Source organism: Neopelma chrysocephalum, unplaced genomic scaffold (genome assembly GCF_003984885.1).
Source record: "Neopelma chrysocephalum unplaced genomic scaffold, ASM398488v2 Primary Assembly neopelma1_100, whole genome shotgun sequence".
In the NCBI taxonomy this organism is placed as follows: domain Eukaryota; kingdom Metazoa; phylum Chordata; class Aves; order Passeriformes; family Pipridae; genus Neopelma; species Neopelma chrysocephalum.
In genome coordinates, this window is record NW_020897763.1 from 2,182,330 (window position 1) to 2,201,765 (window position 19,436).

Sequence of the window (19,436 nt, forward strand, 5' to 3'; positions counted from 1 at the left end):
AAACTGCATTTTCAACAGAGAACTCTTCTGTGGAAAATGTTTCAAATAGCTCTAATTTAGAGCTGGGGAAATTTACCTCTTTTAATGCAGGAAGCCTTTTATATACAGTCTAAAGGCAAACATCTCTCTTTAATAGTTTTTCTAGGTGAATTAAGGACATGTTCCCTTGTCAGACACTTCATATTCTGCCTGTAGTTATCCAAGACAAACCTATACCAAATCTGTGCTGCTCTTAATTTTAAAGGAGGAACTTTTTGCTTTATAGAGTTGTAGAATTCCTCCTGAACAATATCTTCAAAACTAAGATATTCTGCCTAACACTGATCACCAGCAAACTTCCCTTCTGCATCTATTTTCAGCTTCAGAGCCTCTGCTGGGGATGAGCCCATTCCTTGTGCCCCCTGATCTGGATTGAGGGATTCTCCCCATGGAAATGATCCAATATCTCAGTCTTTAAGACCTCTGTTTGGCTGCTGACATGAGGTTGCTTTAAGAGCAGGCAAGGCTGAAAAATTAAAGTTGGACTTGATCTCAGAGGTCTTTTCCAACCCGGCTGATTCTGTGATTCTAAGTGGATAACAAGTTGTGGTTATTTTGGCATCTTCTGGGTACCAGAGTGGTCCCACATCCCTCACTCAGTGCAGAAGCATCTTGCCCAAGGTCCTTAGAGAACCCCAACCTATAATCCCACACAAATTTTAGCACTGTGTTATAATTAATAACCAAGACAAGCACAGCTTAAACTATTATAACAGTTTGTGGAGTTTTTGTGGAGTATTAGATATTCATTAGATATTCATTTCATGCTGGTAGAAAAAAGCAACCTAGAAGTGGGTGTGTTCAACAGCATGAACACACTAACCTCACTTTTAGGGGCCCTGATTCCTATAAACACACTCCAAAATCCTTAAATAACATTATTCAAAGGAAGAGGAAAACAAGGCACTACTGGCGAAACAAGACACGGGATTTGGATCACGTATAAAAGTTCATCTGCATCTAGATAATTCCACCCAAAACACGGAAAGCTGCTTTATTCAGTGCACTTCAGGAAGGAGGAACATGACCTGGACATCCCAGGCATGAGAACAGAGTCATCCAAAAGCCAAGCAGCCTTTGCTTGGGATGATTTCACTGCTGGGGTGAAACAGAGGAGCAAAAAAAAAACTTTGAAGCAGAAAGTGGTTATGGTCAAGAATTTCCTGGCTATGGCTGACACCAGGGTGATGTCACTGGGATACAATCAAGCAGCTTCATCTCCACCAGGGCTGCAGAGCCAAGTTTTCATGTTTCAGAAGGGGAAAAAGGCACTTTTTCATTAACTGATCAGAAACAGCCTGGATTTTTTTCAGCCATCGAATTAAGTGAGCAAGAAGGAGCCCACCTTCTTGGAATTACAAGCAAGATTACATACACTAGGAGAATATCCAAAAAGAAAGAAAGAAAGGGACCATCTGGTTGATTACTGTGCTGCTCTGTAAGCAAAATTCACATGAAATCTCCTCCTCGCCCATCATTTGGATCTCATCACTGTCATTGTGTGCAAAAGCAAAGGAAAAAAAGGGGAAAAAAAGAGGAGGAGGGGTGGGGGGAGAGGGAAGAGAGAGGCTACTGGACCATTCCCTGCTTTCACAGAATTTCTGCCACCGGGTGCTGCTGGATGCCTGGTTCTTGTGCCAACAAGCTGTGGCAGGTGGGGAGTCTTGTAAAAAGAGCTGCAGTTGCTGGTTTGGGCTGGAGGCAGAGAATTAAAGGACTTCACATTCAATCAGAAAGAACAAAACCAGCCAAGAATAAAAAAAAAAAAGAAAAAGAAAAAAAAAACAAACACCAAAAACAAAAGAGGCCTGATTGAGAATCTGCACGTGTGGAGGCAGCCTTGGATCAAGAGCCACTCACAGCTACTGCTCAGTGCACACACACTGCAGTGATTCCCTGCAGTCATGGAGGGGGGAAAGGCAGAGTTGGGCCAGTGCTGCAGCCAGGATTGGGATCAGCTCAGGTTTAACAGCAGCACTCCCTCCTTTTCTCAGAATCACAGAGTAAGTTGGGGCTGGAAGGGACTTCTGGAGATCACCCAGATCACCCACTTCTGGAGCAGGTGACACAGAAACTCATCCAGGTGGGTTTGGGATGTCTCCAGAGAGAGAGAGAGAGGCTCCACACCCTCCCTGGGCAGCTGTTCCAGAGCTCTGCCACCTCCATGGAAAGAAGTTCTTCCTCATGCTGAGGTAGAACTTCTCTTTTAGTTTATGGCCACCACTCCTTGTCCTGTCACTGGGCACCACTGAACAGACCTGGCACCATCCCAACACCCCTTGGAAGCATTTCTCCATCTTCCCTTCTCCAGACTAACCAGGCCCAGCTCCCACAGCCTCTCCTCATCAGAGAGATGCTCCAGACCCCTCATCATCTTTATGGTCTCTCTGCTGGAGCCTCTCCAGTAGCTCCTGGTCTTTCTTCAACTGTGGAGACCAGAACTGGACACAATTCCTCCCAGTGTGACCACTTTGTCCTCCCAGTGCTCCCTTTCTCCAGTCACATCCACGTCCAGAAGGAAAGTGGAGCTGCCACGGGAGGGGAGAGCACTGGGGGAACTGGGAGGTCCAAGGGCAGTTAATTTGTCACACCCACCTCGAAGCAAAGTGTTTTGGCTTTCTGCTGCTGAAGCCAGTGACAGAAAACACTTCCCAGCCCACTCCCCCACTGGTTTTTAAAAGGTTTTTAAGAAAGGTTTTTAAAGTCCAGCGTTCCGTGTTTATAAACGTACCAGTCCCGCCGTCCCTTTTCTGGGTTATATAAATGTTTGATGGAATCATTCTCAAAGGAAATCAATTTTTTATAAGAATTTAATGATAACTCATTCAAATTCCCTTCCCGACATGACAGCTGATTAACCCTTTGCCAGTTAGCAGTTTTCAAACAGACCCAAACCCGAAGATTTGAGGAGAAAAAGCCCTTTGTTTTAAAATGCAATTTACATTTGGAAGGGAAAGGATGGGATCCTGGAGCAAAAAGCAATGGAATATCTATTCCTAGAAGAGTAAAGTAAGCTCTGTGAGTCACTCACACACACATTTTTACCTTTTTTTTTTTTTAAATCCTGTCCTAGTGACCCTTTTATAAATATGAGTTAATGCAAACTTCCCCATTACTGTAATATTTCATTAGCATCAAAGAGCTGCCTCAGTCCCCAAAGTCAGGAAATTCAAAACTACTGGGCTATGTCAGGAACAATTTATTGTTCTTAACTCTCAATGAAGAATTAACTCCCTGTTATCCTTCCCTGCAACTGGAGAGGGAACACAATGTGCTGCATAAACATGACAAGTTTAATGCTGTTGGGTCTAACACAATCTACTTGTAAGTAACTTTGAAGATTACTTTTATATTATATTTCAAAATTCAATATGATCAAATGATTAGATTGAGGGAAAGCATTACAGCCTGGCTTAAAAATCACATTTTTATTTAATTCAGACGGTTCAGATAACCATCACTGGTTATAATTGTTAATTTTCAATCCTTCAGGATCAAAGGCATTAATAAATCTATATTCCCTGTGCCTTGACAATGAGATAACTGAGCTCCATCTCCTGTGCTCCCAGACAAGTCCCACATTTTTCCATGCCTGAAAACAGAACAGATAATACTTTTATTTTAAAGATTATGAAAACTTGTAATGTAGTATTAAACTGAATGCTTGAAGGGGGTTAACACAGGCATGGACTCACCCAGAGCCATGATGGCTCCTCTCTAGGAACAGTGACAAATCCCTGGAATGCTGGAGTTTGGCTCCTTGTCTTGCAGCACTGCCTGCCATGGCCCAGAGACAGCTGGGACTGTGAGAGAAGCACTTCTTTCCAAGCTGGATAACCCAGATTTGTCATGTCCTGCTTAAAACATCTCAGGTCCGTGCTTAGAAGCTGCTTTGGGCTTATGAAATCCAAAAGGATTCTTCACTATATCTGACTCATGAAAATCCACTGGGCAGACAAATGAACCAAGCACACATGCAGCTCATGGGGGAGGACTTATAGATGGGTTGTAGAAGTAAAAACTGAGATAACTGAATTAGGCTGATGGCAGGGAAGTGAATCCCAACCAACTTTTCAACATAAACACGTACAAGAAGTTATCATTAGTAAAAAAAAAAACCCCAAGACCGCACAATTAAGGTTGAGCAAACGTTAACCAAAACAGGTCTCCTAAAAAGGCAGCAGGGATAAACAACCCAGGCCTCTTCAGTGCAGCAATTCTGCAAATCATGACATTTGGAAATAACAGTATTTTTCAAGCCCACTCTCATTGACAGCCCTGACCTCCAAAGGACAGGTTTAAATCAACACCTGGCACAAGAGCACTCCAGGCGAGTTTATCATCAGCTGAATAAATGTATTATATAGACTGGTAGTTATTATAATAGCTGAGTAATTAATAGTGCTCTGAGTGCTCTTTATTGCCTATGTCTAGAGACACTTGTGTTCATTACTCCCTGCTCCTGCTGCAGCTCCCTCCAGGCTTTGCAGCCGAGTGTTTCCAGCGGTGACGGCACCGGGATGGGCTTGGAAAGGGAACTGGACCCAGCACGAGGCAGTGACCCAGACACAGTTTGAGTTCTGCAGCCTGAAGGGGGGAGTCACATCCCTGTGAGTAACTCAGGATTCCCAGTTGGCTTTCCCGAGTTTTCAAAGAGCAGAGATTTGGGGGTTTTTTGTTGTTGTGAGTTTTACCAAAAGCAGAATTGATTCCCACTGAATACTGCAGGGTTTGGAATATATTCCCTCTGTGAGCAGTGATAGGACACAAGGGAGGACAGGACACAAGCTGGAGCTGTGTCAGGGAGGGTTCAGGTGGATATTAGGAAAAGGTTCTTCCCCCAGGGGGTGGCTGGGCACTGAACAGGCTCCCCAGGGCACTTAAACCTGCCAGAGCTCAAGGAGTGTTTGGACAATGCTCTCAGGCACAGGGTGGGATTTTGGGGTGTCCTGCCCAGGAGTTGGACTGGATGATCCTTGTGGGTTCCTCCCAACTCAGGATATCCTATGGTTCTCTGAATTTTTCAAAACAAGTGAAAAGCAACTTCAGGAAATGCTTCAGAACTCCCATTTCTTTTCCCAAATTTCTTCTGCTGTTTCTACAGTTCAAAATCTCCTTTCAAAATGTGCTTCAGAGCTAAAATCTTGCGGGTTTGCTTAAAATAGCAAACAGAAAATGTCAGGCAACAGTGTGACACCAAAGCTGGGTTTCATTTTAACTAAGCAACTCCCTTTCCTTTTCAGAGCCACGTTTCTCGTCTCCCTGTGCAACGAACCGAGTTGGCCACCTAAGAAAAGCTCATGTCACAGCTCCATGAACAAATACCAGGGTTGTGGCCACCCTCCAAGCTGCCCATCCGAGCCTGTCCCTGCACAGCTGTGCAGAGGTTTCCAGCTGTGCTGGTGCAGAAGATGCTGAAGGAGGAGGGGAAGGTGTGAGGGCTCGTGGCAGTGACACCCAGTGCAGGCCCCCGAGCAGCAGCACTTACATCAATGAGATCAGACAGGTCATGGATGTAATACTTGAACACTGAGGCATTGGTGGCTTCCAGGGCCAGCAGATACTCATTCCTTGCCTTAATTGCCTTCAGCCTGTTCTCTGTGTACTTTGCTTGGCGCTGGAAGAGAAAGAAAAAGAGAATACAGCATTAAAAGAGGTGTAGCAGCATTTAGAATACTGAACAAACCCTGCTCTGCTCACACAGATTTTGTCCATTTGAATTCCAGTTTTACCAAGACTCCCAAGACTTGAAATGCAGATTAATTATTTAGATGTTTTTAAGCATTACTGTACTAGGCAGCTCTGGATTGAAAGTCTTCCCTTGAGGCTGTGGGCTGGGGAAGACTAAGGAGAGAATGAAGGAACAAGGTGGGTTTTATGAGGTTATTTATGGTCCAGCTCCAGCACTACCAGAAGACCACAGGTAGTTTGAGGGCTGCTGCAGGCACCCCACCTCCTCCAACAGAAGCTAGGCTTGAACTTGGTCCTTCCAGAGTCTAAAACCATTAAAAAATAACTCTTCTCCTTCCTATTGGCTTGAATTTAGAGCTGAACTGGCCAATTAGTGACTAACTAACCTTAGACTGGCTTAAAGCTGACTGATTACTGAGGCAACTGGCTCTGCCCACAAAGCCAGTCTGGGATAACTTGACTCCCTCCTATCACAGGCCTTGTGCCTTGTACAAGAAAAATACAGATTAAACAGAACTTCCAAGAAGGTAATTGTTACTTTTACACTCTGTTTTAGGTTTTTGTGCCACGCCTGCATTACCTGTGTCAACACAAAATGCACACTGGATTGTCCTAAAGGACGCTCGGTGCAAGCTTTGGCCTTTCCTTAATCTGAGCATTTAAAATGGCAAAAAAAAAAGAGATTCTGCAGTTGAGGAGGGAACTCTGTATCTCCCGTGCTGATCTACTGCAAAAATCCCCTCTGCACAAGCAGCAGCACTGCCAGGCAAGTACCTTCTCCTTCATTTTCTCTATTTTTTTGACGGAGCTCCGCCGGACGTGTTTCTCCTCGAACTTGACGTTGGAGGTTGAGTCGGGGGAGCGCGGGGTCTGCTTGTCCTCCTGTTTCACTGACTTCCCAATCTGCTTCTCCTCCTGCTTCTCGGCCTCCTTCAGCTTGCTCTGGGCGCTGATGCTGTCAGCGTTGTACATGTGGTAGGTTTTCATCACCTGCAGGAAGGACGAGAGCCCAGCAAGGTTGTTAAACTTCAAATAATCCAACATGGGAAAATAACTCGGGGGAAACCTCCCCTCTCAGAAGATGCCACGAACGAGTGTGGCTCTCAAAATGAATCTGCAATCAAAGTGGATTATTTTGCAGCTGTTTCTTTTGTTTTTAAACTTTGGCATGTGCCTTCTTGTACAATCCAATAAAGGAGGCATGAGATCCAAAGAAAGATCCAGACTCAATCCAGCCTCCTTTACTGTTCAAAGGAAATGATATGCCAGCGTTGGAAAATGAGAGCTTTTCATCAGCAGGTAAGTTTTCCAAAGGGATGCCTATCAGTCTTTCATCTGGATGAATCAGTCCTTTAAACATCACAAGTCTCCAGGAACTGTATGTAAATCATGTCTGAACACAATGGCTGCAAAAGCAACTCAGGTTCCACTTGTTTATATCAAATTTGGTACTTAAAAGTACTTCTGTTGACCTTATGTAATAAAAAATATTAATAAAAGAGTGTTGTTCTTTTGTTTAGGGAGACCTGGACCCTGTACTATATGGACAACTTTTATTATAGCACATTTTTTATAATTAAGTATAGATAAATATCCCCCAAAGTCACAAAAAACCCATTTGTTTCACAGGATATTAATGTCTAGCTTTGTGTTGAGAAAAAAAGAACTAAAAAAACCAAAGGGCATGATACATAAACTAGTTTTTTATCCAGAAATGCAAAGCAATTTGAAGCACACACCAAAACAAACATCATGATGTAACTCTCGTAGAGGGGGCAAAAAAAAAAAAAAAAGCACAGTTGCAAAATGTCACCCCAAATAAATCAATTTTTTTATGCAAGTGGGGTCTTTATTTCAGAGGAAAATCTGTTTATACCTGTTTTGCACCATAACATGACACGGTTTTACGTAAGTAGGACGCAAGCTCTGCCTCTGCAGTGATCAGCAAAGGTTCCCAGCTACAAAGAGACACTGGATTTAAACATGAAAGGGAATGTGAATGCAGCCAGTGTTGGAGAGAAGTGCTGAATAATTTACACACACGCACTCCCAGCTCCCCCATACGCTCAGACTATAAAGCAGGCATTTATAATAATAGATTCCAAGTGGCTTCTTTTCCCTCTGTCACTGAGAGTGGAGCTGGCAGAGAGCAAGAGAAGCAGGAGGAGAACTGGGGATTGGAATGGTTTCATCCCACTGGCAGGCTCTGCCCACCCCAGTCTGCTGCTGGGGTCACTGGTGACTCACTGGAGTCTGCTGAGGGCACGGGACAATTCAGGGCAAGGAAAAATTACAGGCTGTAACAACCCTCTGTGCTTTGTTGGCGCGGGGAAAGTAAAGAATTCGCCCATCTCCATTTTGCCTGAAAACAGGGATCCTGCCAAGGCTTTGGGTGCAGAATCACAACATGATTTAGGGCTGGAAAAGACCTCCGAGATCATCAAGCCCAGCCTTGGGTTGATCAGCACCTTGTGCCACGTCCAGTTAAACCAGAGACCCAGCAGAGCAAGAAGTGGAAACATTTCTAGAAAGTAGCACTAAATTTAATCACTGCTGGGATTGTTTTGAGTCCAGCAAGAAATGGCCTTTTAACGTGATCAGAAGTGGCTTTTTCAAAGGAAAAGAATTTTTCTGGTGAAGGGACAACTTCAAATTTTGCAGCAGAAGGAAGGAAGGGATAAATAGATTTCAAGTTCCTAACACAGACATTAGAAAGGTTTATACCCTACAATTCTTTGTCTTTCAAAGGCTGAATTCTGGAAGATCTTCCTTCCACGGTCAGAGAAACTACCAGGACTCAGTATTTGGCTGAATGACCTGTCAGAGCCTGGCACACAGAAATTATTACCCACATCTATGAAACTCCAGGAAGCAGCCCCTTCAGTGCCAGGTCAACTTGGATTAGAAAGAAATCTCAGTTCCTGAAAGTCTGTGGTTAGAAACAGAGCTGAGTTCTTCCCTAAGATCCCACCCAAGGACATGACTCAAAAGTTGTATCACATTATGCCCTCAAATAGAAAACAATTTCTAGAGTAGGCAGTGCTGATTATTATTATTATTATTATTATTATTATTATTATTATTATTATTATTAACTGAATATTTGGTTTCAATGCTATAACTGTAACAAATTGTAATGGAACATTTTATTGATGTAGGAAATTGCAGGGATACCCCTGAAATATTGTAACATTGATATTTTTACTGAATTTCATCACGGGGTTGATGTGCCATGGCTTGAGGAACATCCCCAGATCATCTTCTGAAAGAAGGAAGGACAGAACTTGTACCTCCGTGTCATGACCCGATGTATCATTAAGGAAGCACAAAATAAAAAGACATTTTGAGCCACTAACCCACGTGTAAGTTCTGCTTTTAAAAGAGAACTAGCTCAGTAACAGCTGCAGAGAGCAAAAATCTCGTCCAACAACAGGATTTCCCATTTATCAATGTGAGAAGAAAAACCCCCACGCAGCACATGAACTCCCAGGAACACATCCCTCCTCCTTCCTTGGTGCCTCCAGTGGATTTACTGAGACCCAAAAAAAAGCACAGATGGAAAACTCTTATTACTCTAAGGGGAACTGCTTTGCTGAGGGTTGAGGAACAAACACACACAGTGGGTCCCCTCCCCCTGTGCTGCCTTCTGTCTGCTCACACCACACAAAACTGAAGGGTTTTAGCATATTTAGATATAATTCTACTCTCTCTGACTCTTCTTAATTTAAAACCATCACTGCAGCGAAGGAGAAGGTGTGATCTTCGTGGAGCAAACACTCACAGAGCTCACACAACACAGGGACAGAGGGAAAAAGTGGGATTTATGGTGCTTTGGAGGTGGTGAACACGAGGTGCCTCAAACCGCAGGGACTGCAGACGTTTATCGGTGTTGGTGGGAGAACCCAAACACTTCCCTTGTGCCTGAAAAGATGCCAAGGAGTTTGATTTACCGTGTAGAGTTCATTCAAGACCTTCATCAAGTCTTCCTGGAGCTGCAATCCCACTTCCTTGCTCTGCAACAGAAGAGAGAAACGAAAGTTAATTGGGGAAGACGGAAAAGAGGCGGAGGAAGCGAACACGGAGCACCTACAAATAATTTAGGCCCAATTAAGCACCACTATTTATGCTGGCAAATCCAATAAACTGCCCAGCCCAGAGCCACTCAGGATCACGTTGCACCAAGAGTATTAATAAACTGAAATGTTATATAAGCACAGAAAGAAAAGCTTTGCTGTATGGAGATGGAGACGGCCAGAGAACTTGGGATTTTCAAAGGTCAAGCCTGGAAACACAGAGATTCAGCAATTTTAGCAGGATCAAGCAGGACTATGGATACAGGACAGCCTGGTATGGAAGCTGAAGAAATGCAGGGTAAGGAAGTCAGCATGTAAGAAGAATATTACTCAGTTTAGACATTTTATTCACTCACTACCCACTAAGGCAGCGTTTGCGTGACTGAACCTTCACGCTCTGCGTGTTAGAAGTATTTAATATCTACTGGGGCAGCAAATTTGATAAGTTCAAGATTATTTATGCCTACAAAGTGCAGGAAAAGAAAAAGATAAAGAGGTAGAGCAGACAAACCCACACTTAAACCAACATTTCTGCCTTGGAAGTCAAGATAGCGTTAAGCCATGAGGAAAAAAAAAACCCAAGACCATACTGATAAATGTAAAAGCCAAAAGAGAGAGTTCATATAATTTAAATTGAAATTATTCTCTTCTGAATACTGCCCAGTTTAGCAGTGCTCAGAGTGGGTTTCTGAGATGATGGTTGTTTTATCCCAGACTGGTCCCCAGCACAATGGGACGCACAAGTATCCAAGGTCCAATCCTTTGCCTTTTCCATACATTCCAGTCCCACGTTCCTAACCCTGTTCCCCAGGTGCTACTGGGGGAAAAAAAAAAAGGATCTGACACAAATGCTGACAAAGGAAAGCATCCTGCTTTTTCTGAGGAGTCTTTAATCTAAAGAAAAGCAAGAAGCTGGTGATTCCCAATCCCCAAGGGAGTTCGCAGCAACAAATCTACAGTTTTTTCCATCTCTGAAAGCAGGAGAAAAAAGCTGAAGCTGCTGCTCATCCCTGCAGTGATGTGGGTCACAAGGGTTTTCTGACTGCCTTTTTCTCAACATGGAGATGATTAATGGAAGTGACTGGCTGGGTCTGTTTTAAACGCCCTGAGCACTGAACTTTTCACACAGAAGGAGCTTTTGAGCAACACGCTCCACTGTGCTGGTGAAACTGCCTGGACTGGCCCAATCATCTGCCTTTCACCAGGCTCTTTTCAGCCCATTTGCTTATTTCTTGCATAAAATTGCTCATTCACTGCACAAACTGCTGAAGCATCAATTATGCGAAATAGATTAAAATGAATATTTTAATGTATATTCGGGTTGAAGAAGAAAAGGAGACACGCAAGTGCCAAACTGTCAAAACACAAAACTCTTTGTGCTTCCAAATGAGCAATCAAGAAAGAAGCTGCTGGATTGCTGGACTGGAAAAAACCTTCCATTAAGATGAAGGTGAGATAGATCATAGGTGCCATGAAAACAAGAGCTATGCAATGAGCACTGTTAATGTAATGCTGTTCCCTGCACTGATTCCACCAAAAAAAAAAAGAAGGTTTAGGAGGAAAAAAAGCTGAGCTGGCTGACCCTGATAAATGAAAATACATTGGAGGAAGCAGAAGGGTTTCCTTGGGAAAGTCAGAAGAAAATGGGAAAGAAGTTGTTGCTCGAGTGCTGTAGAGGGAGGTGAAGGTGATGCACAAAGAGAATTTCCCTGACTTCCCATGGAGTTCAAAGTGCAGCCAGATTCAAGGCTGCTGATCCCAACCCTTGCCATACAGGCATGAGAGATTCCAGGATCATGGCAGAATGTGGCATGGATTTACAAAGAAAATGCATGTCAAGAAAACAGAACCAACAGTCTTTGCAGCTGCCAATGTCTCCAGTATCAATTTCTATTTCAGCACCAAATCCTATATTGTTCTCTATTATTCTGTATGTTTTGCAAAGGCAGACAGAGCTTAAAATAAGTCCATTTGTAAACAATCTTCCAGGAAAAAGCAATAAATGAAGGTAAATCTGATCAGTTTTATTATTATTTATCCATGCTCGGCTCTGCCTACAACCAGAGTCTATCTGCACCTCCCTTAAAGGGCTTGTGCAACAAAATCTTATCTAACTGGCTCTACTAATAAACTGTGTGTGTGGGGAGGGGAGGTCCCCACAAACCTTGTCTCCTTATCCCATCAGGGCTAAACCCTTCTCTCCCCTCGATTTGGGAGATGATCCAGTTGGATCATCACTGATGCTCTTGGAACATGGCACAGCACAGGAGCCCATGGGAATGGGGAGAGTGGGGCACCAGCACCTCCTCACCTGTGCTGTGCCAAGGTGTGCAACGAGTGGTGACAACCACAGGCTTCCCCTTCCCTGAAAAATCAGGAAAATAATCAACAGCACCAAGGAAGTCATTTCCAGGATGGTGACAGCAGTGCAAACCTGCTTCCTCAGCACGTTCCTCTCAAATTGCCCTTCTCAAACCTTTCTTGCAGCCCAAAGAAGCTGCTCTGAGCATGTGTGCACACAAACACACACACACACACACATGCACACTACTCCTTTGTTACAACAGGGTGGATCTGCACCATGTGCAGAGCTGTAGGTTGCTGCCACATAAATTCCCAGCACCCCGTGCCAGCTCCTCAACGGCCTCTTTGTTCCAGCCCTCCCTCCCCTCCACCTCCCCTCTCTAATTTAATCAAGATGTTTTTGGGATCTACTGCAGGACTGGCTTGGCTGTTCCGCATTCCACCAAACATTAACAACTTCAGCTCCAAAATATTCCGGGGGGATAATAAATCTGGGAGCGAAGGAATGCCGGCAACGCTTCGTGCCCCGGATCTCAAGCCTCGGGAACCGTCGGTTCCAGATCTGATAGGAAGAGATGGGACGGCTTCAAAACAAACATTCCGTGCAGTTCACGAGGTGCTTTCCCTGCAAACTCAACGCCAGGACTCAAACCATTGGTGGGTGAATGTGTAACACACCGAGATAAGAGATTTTAGCTGATTATGTTGCCTGAAATGATGTCGGATGGTGACAGGGAACCCAAACCTGCTGATTCTGAACTGCTCCCTAACAAGATCAGCTCCCTACATCTTTCAAAAAGCAATAATTAAATGTACATAGGTGGAAAATAAGGATTAAATATTCCCATGTTTTTTGAATCAACAGTGGGAATGAGTCTTGCTGTAACCAGTGAGGAAATGTGCAGCAGTGCAAGATCCTTTTAAATCCTGTCTAAATCCACGTTACAACACAGGGTATTCATTATGCACTAGTTAAATTCTGCTTGTGAAGACTGTTAAAGAGAAGGTTTGGAAGGTAAAATCTAGCAGGATCCATGTAGCACTTAAACAGAATTTGGTAATTAAAGTTTAGAATTCTTTACAGGTGATAGTGATTTTTCCTCTTATTAATCAATCCTGCCTGTAATTCATTTGCATGCAGTAGCAAATATGATTTATCACCTCCATGCTCTCATCTAAACATTCAACCAGTGTCAAGTCTCCATCATCAACATCAGCCCAATCCCTATGTTATAAATATATCCCTTATTTTATGAGGATGTACCCTCAGTGAGGGCTGTGACCCCCCTGAATCCTGGGCAAATTTCTCACACACTTTTTATGGATTAATTGCTCAGCCACTCTCACGTGGCCCTACAGACCAGGAATTCTGTAACAACTTCTCCTAAAGCTTCCAACTCTCCAGAATCTAAAGAAAAGTTAAGGAAACAAACTCAAACACAAATGCATATTTTGGGTGACAGATCATCACTTTCCAGCTTAATGATCCATTATGCCCTGGCCAGTCTTATTTAAATGAGAGTTGCTATTATCTAGTTTTCTCCACCATTTCACCAGTGATTTGTTTCACCATTATGTCAGCAATAAGGAATTTTCCTTCTTACAGCAGAATCCTGCCCTCTGGAAAGCCATTCCTACATGGAACCACTTCACACCACTGCCTCCCATCCTCTGGGCTCAGAGAGCTGCTTCCCAACAGCCCCATTCCCTATTTCCCTGTTGGTTTTTTTTTCAGAATTCTGTGCTGATCCTACGGAATTTTGGGCTCCAGGTGCTCAATCCCAACAAACCAGGCAGTGTTATGGTTGAGAGCTTTCATTCCTGCTGGAAAAACCAGCTACATTTGCCCTCCTTGGGCAAGCCACATGTAAAAAGGGCTTCTGGAGGTGGCAATGGTGGAGTCCTGGAACATACTGGAGTCATTTTTAATGCTCTGCAGGGCAGTTTTGTGCTACCAACATCCTCCTAATATCCCTTTTTTCCAAACTGCTGTGATGTATTTCTAGGAAAAAGCGACTGGAGGGATCAGTCACAGGAATGACCTGGAGTGTCCCTGTGGTGTCACCTCGTTCCTGCCTGACCTGGATCTTCACACCTCGAGGTGATCCCACTGGTGCAGTGAAGGACAGGGGAAGCACAGAGAAAATCAGAAATAAAATGTAATAACTTGCACAAAAACCAGGACCAAATGCAGCATATTCCTTTCCCGATCCATCAGCAGCAGTGACATTTGGACTTACCTCAAAATCATGGAATGGGCTGGGTTGCAACAGACCTTAAAAATTACCTCGTTCCACCCCCTGCCATGGGCAGGGACACCTTCCACCAGCCCAGGTTGCTACAAGTTTATCCAACCTGTCCTTGGACACTTCCAGGGATGGGGCAGCCACAGCTTCTCTGGGCAACCTGTGCCAGGGCCTCCCCACCCTCACAGGGAAGGGATTTCTCCTTAATATCCCATCTAAACCTTCTCTTTTTCAGCTTTAAGCCATTCCCCTTTGTCCTGTCACTCCATGCTCTTGTAATGGATTTGATGATCCCTGGGGTCCCTTCCAATTTGAGACAGTCTGTGATTCTATGATTTTTAGCCTGTCACATATGCAGGAAAACTGCTCCAGCTGCAGCCTCTGGAGCTCAGTCCATCCCTGGGCACCAGGCTCTGATGGCATCGCTGGGCAGTGGAACAGGAGCCATCCACTCCCATTACAGGTGGGGGAATCAAATCTCTACCTCAGCAGGAAATTTATGCACTGTTAGCTCAGATAAGAGCAGCACAGGAATTATTTCCCTCCCTCTCCTTTCCCCCATTCCCACTTGTTCTAAAAATAAGCAGGTTGGAAAAGGGGGAGATTTCATTTCCCCGGTGAGGGATCAGGTGGTGCCATTTCTCAAGAGGCCTCTGTGTCCTTCTCAGATTTTGGGGAAAGAGTAAGAACTCATCACTATTTCCCTGGGCCCCCAAGGCAGAGGAAGATGCAGAGGACAAGGATGCAAGCAGGGATGGAGCACGAAGGTACCAACTCTGCACCTCAGGGTTTCACTTGTGGCATTTGTATATTTGCATTTTTCCACTGTTAGGGGAAAAAATACTTTTACAAATGCCCAGCATTTCAAGCAGTACATTTCTTTCATGTGCCTGGCTCTCCCACGTGTGGAATACTTTGAGATTTGTCATATTCTGGTACCAAGGCAGCAAGAGACACGCTGCAGCTGTAAAGTAGGTCATTGCAAGCACAGACCCCTAAGAGAATTAATAATTCTTCTTCCTTGATTACTGCAAGGCTTTTAACCAATTCATTGTGGATTTTCCATTTCACATCAAACACCCTGCAGTGTAGTAGGAGATAAACTGGTTTTTTTTTTCCACGATCAAAGGTGTTAAATGGGAAGCGAATTTCAAACCCTTAGTTTTGTTTTCTTGATTCCACACAGGGGTTTTTTTTTCTCCCCATAAATAAATATCCCCAATTAAGGGCATACAATAGTGCAAAGGAATGCTGAGCTCTCAAAGTAAGATTCTCTGCAGGGAGAGGATGCATCCACCTGGAGCAGGCAGAGAGCAGGGCAGGAAGGGTCACTGCTCCCAACATCCCTGGGAGCTTTCCAGCTAAAAAAATATGTGTTTTGAACACAGCAGGACCAACCCTGAGTGAGGGACAGGTACCAGCAGGGCAGGCAGATGCTGAGATGGCACCTGGCTCTGCTCAGGGGCACTGCCTGTCCTCAGGCCCCTCCACACACCAACTCATGCACACACTGACTAAATCTGCCTTTCTGCCTATTAACATTTCCCAATTACTGCACAATTTCGTTATGTAAAAATCTGTCAAACTGAAAAAAAAATCAGTTTGTTCATGAACTACTCCAAGTCCACACTCTGTTCTTTTAAAAAAGCTATTTTTTTGCCTTAAATTTGAACAAGGTTATCAGGCTGCTTCTAGGGAAACCTCAAAGAGACAACAGAGGAGTGATTAAAGATATCAAATTAAAGAGATTGCTGCTCAAAAGGCTATACATGTATAAATAATCCCAAGGGATCCCACTCAAAAGATACATCTGGAGGCAAAAGAGAACCTGATAACCATGCAAGAAACAGAAAGGTTGTACTGTGCAGAGAAATGAAGGGTCACATTAAATAGAGAGGGTGGCAGGGGGATAGAGGGAAAAGGGGAAATCAAAGTGGGAATCAGCTCAAAAAGGAAAATATTTTATATATATATATATAAATAAAGACATAAAGAAATATTGAAATAAATAAATAAAAGGGCCACGCTGGAGGAGGATAAGCAGGAGGAAATCAAAGGAGTGCTCTCCACAAAAGGAGATGAAGGAATGAAAAGGAGAACAGACATCAAAGCAGGATCATCTTCCAGGAGAGGGAGAGGTGACTGGAATAGCAACACCGGTGGCACACGGGCTTGGAACTTCAGCCTTGTACAAAATCCAGGGCTAAATCATTAACTGCTGCACAAACAAGAAAATATTACCCCCTTCCCAAGGTGTAACTATTTGTTATGTGGACGATTCCACTGGCTCCCCCCGTTTTATTTGCTGGAGAAGGTGGTTATTTCACCATTTATCTTCCTTTTCTTTGCAGTAGTACAGAATTGCACTGACACTGTCCCTGGGGCCAGACAAATCCCAGATCCCACCAGGATTCATCTGCAGGACTGTTGGAGCAGCAAGTCCCTGACCAACAGCATCTCTGACTGACACCCAAAAGAGTTTCCTCAGCACAAAACAAAGGGCATGGAAAAGTACAGTGCTCCAAGAATTCCTACAGCTTAGGTTGCGAGCTCCCAATAAGATATAAACCTGTAGCACGTAATTTATTATCCAATTATATATAAACCCACATTTGGTGCAGGCAGTGCCCAGCCATGGAAAGGTTTTGCAGGGAGAGGTAACCAAGGAATAAACAAATGCCAGGGGCAGGAAGAAAGGGGCTGACACACACTGTTCATCCAGCACCACTTCAGTGCTGGCTTTGGCAGCAAACACAGCTCCTCTTATCAGCACAGATACCTTTGAAGTGGCTGCCAGGCTTCCCTCCAACACTCAAACCATTGGGACCCTCCACGTCGTCACACGGCCCTGGAGAGGGATCCCATCACAACACAGGGACAGGAACACTGGGAGACACAGCCACAGACCATGCAGGCTGCCCAGGAAACCCAAACACTGCCAAACACAAAGCCTTTGAAATCCTGGGTGCAATGCAGGCACCACTGCTGGAAATTGGGGGGTTCAATGATTTTAAGATAGACCCACCCAAGCTTTGCAGAACAGTCCGAGGGGTCCAGGGTGAGCACATGAGAACCTCAGCCTGAGGATTCTCCATCCCAGTCACTGGAAGAGTCAAACCCCACAAAATGCCACCACTGCTGGAATTTGGGGGGTTCAATGATTTTAAGACAGACCCAGTCAAGCTCTGCTGTGCCCCTTGCAGAACAGTCCAAGGGGTTCAGGGTGAGCACGTGAGAACCTCAGCCTGTGGATTCTCCATCCCAGTCACTGGAAGAGTCAAACCCCACACTCTGCCACCACTGCTGAAGTTCTTCTGGCCAGGGAGAAGGGACTGGTGTTCCCACCTCAGGCTCTGTGCTGCTCCAGCTCCCACCAGCATCCCTGCTGCCAGGAGGATGCATTTCCTTCCCAGCACAGACCTTATCACACCCACCCAGGCCCTTTGCTGCCCTCAGGTTGGATTACAGCTGCACACTGCACTCAGATTCCCTTTGAAAAAGCTCTCCACTTCACACAGGGAGAGATACAGCAGCTCAAGAGTTGAGCAACAAAAGGGACCTTGAGCACATCCTTTTTTCCCTGCTCACCTGCTCCACCCCAGCATGACACAAAGCACTGATTTGAGGAAGCCCTGAGTTACAAACAGCCCAAGAAAAGGATCTTATGCCCCAGGATTTGATTTTCACTGCCCTCAGCAGAGGAGGATCTCTGTGCTGCTCTCCTCTCCATATTTCATAGCATTATTTACAACCCAGTGAGCAGTTCCTAAATATAAGTTACCAGAGCACCTGCAATCAGCCAGACACACGTATAACTCTTTTAGAAGCTGTTTTCCAAAGAGGAGTGTGAAAAAAGAACATTTCTTAGACTTTAAAATAATGAAGTGCCATGGAGATAAGGAGTCTCCATGAAACAAGGACAGAGAGCTCCCAAACCAGCAGCAAGATTGGCACCACAATTCCAACAGCTACAATTTTCACTGGAAAACAGAAAAAAATAAACTCCTGTGTTAAACTAAACCCGAGTGCCCTGACAGCACCTGAGCTAAGGCTGCACTTCATTAAACTGCAGTGCATGGTTAGAGCAGAGAGGAGATGGTGTAGAACCAGAGAATGAGCTGGAACGGCTGCCTGGCACAGGAGAGGCAGGAAACTCCGGTCTCAGAAGCAACACAGCCAGTTATTTCACTGCCATGGCCTGGCTAATTAGGTCTGTGGAGAAGCCACATAAAATTTTCTGAGCTGCAGCAGCACATTCATCCAGCTATGCCCCTGGAACTAGCTCCCATTTGGGTTTTGATCAGGACCTCCAGATCTTGCCCAGCTCCGTGGGAGGGTTTGCAGCACAGCACAGTGGCTTTATTTTCCATGCAGCTCCTGTATAAACCCCATCTGCTTCAAGGCAGATAAAAAGAGCTCAGCTTTCTGAGCTGTCACAAGCTACAGCAGCTCTTCTCCACTGAAAAATAGGAAAGGATGCCTCAAAAGTTCAAAAAAGGATGGAAGATCCTAAGGGGAGAGGGAAGAGAAAGTTCTTCAGCGACTCCTCATCAACAGGAGGAGTTTCCCTTTGGGCTGATGTGGTTGCAGAGGCACAAAAATACATGTCATTCCTAAATATCCTGCCAAGCCACTGAATAATTGCCCATCAATACCTACAGACACTGATCAGAAAGGCAGCCTGAGTGAACAACCCTGGAGAAGTGACTTGATCCACTTGTCCCTGTTTTTTCATCCAGGAAAAGGTAGGAAAGGTACCATTTGTCTGCTTATGGTCCAAAGATATTCTGACAACTCCTTGTGCTGCTTTTGGGATATATTATAGACATGCTGCAGAAGAGTTTCATATATGGGTAACATTTCTTTAAATCCATGGATTATAAAGCTGATTTGCAATATTTTAACCACACACCTCATCTGTTTTCCAGATTGGTACCTTTTGTACCAATTCCTGCTGCTTCTCACAGCTCAGCAAGGGAAGAGATTCCAGTGAAAAAGCACAAGCAGCAGCAGATCCAAGTTCAGCCAAACTTCTCTATTTATCAGCTGCTACCAGATAAGAGAGAATGCAATTTTTGTTTTT

The 19,436-nt window shown here is 44.5% G+C and overlaps 1 protein-coding gene across 1 annotated transcript in view; it reads right to left on the reverse strand.

Moving 5' to 3' along the window:
* Positions 1-19,436, reverse strand: part of SRGAP2 (SLIT-ROBO Rho GTPase activating protein 2) — a 91,834-nt gene that overhangs the window by 36,113 nt on the left and 36,285 nt on the right. Inside the window, exons 4-6 of the mRNA XM_027695038.1 lie at positions 9,681-9,743; positions 6,505-6,720; positions 5,528-5,656 (exon numbers count right to left, since the gene is read on the reverse strand). Coding sequence (XP_027550839.1) covers positions 5,528-5,656; positions 6,505-6,720; positions 9,681-9,743 — 408 coding nt within the window. The remainder of the gene's footprint in view (positions 1-5,527; positions 5,657-6,504; positions 6,721-9,680; positions 9,744-19,436) is intronic.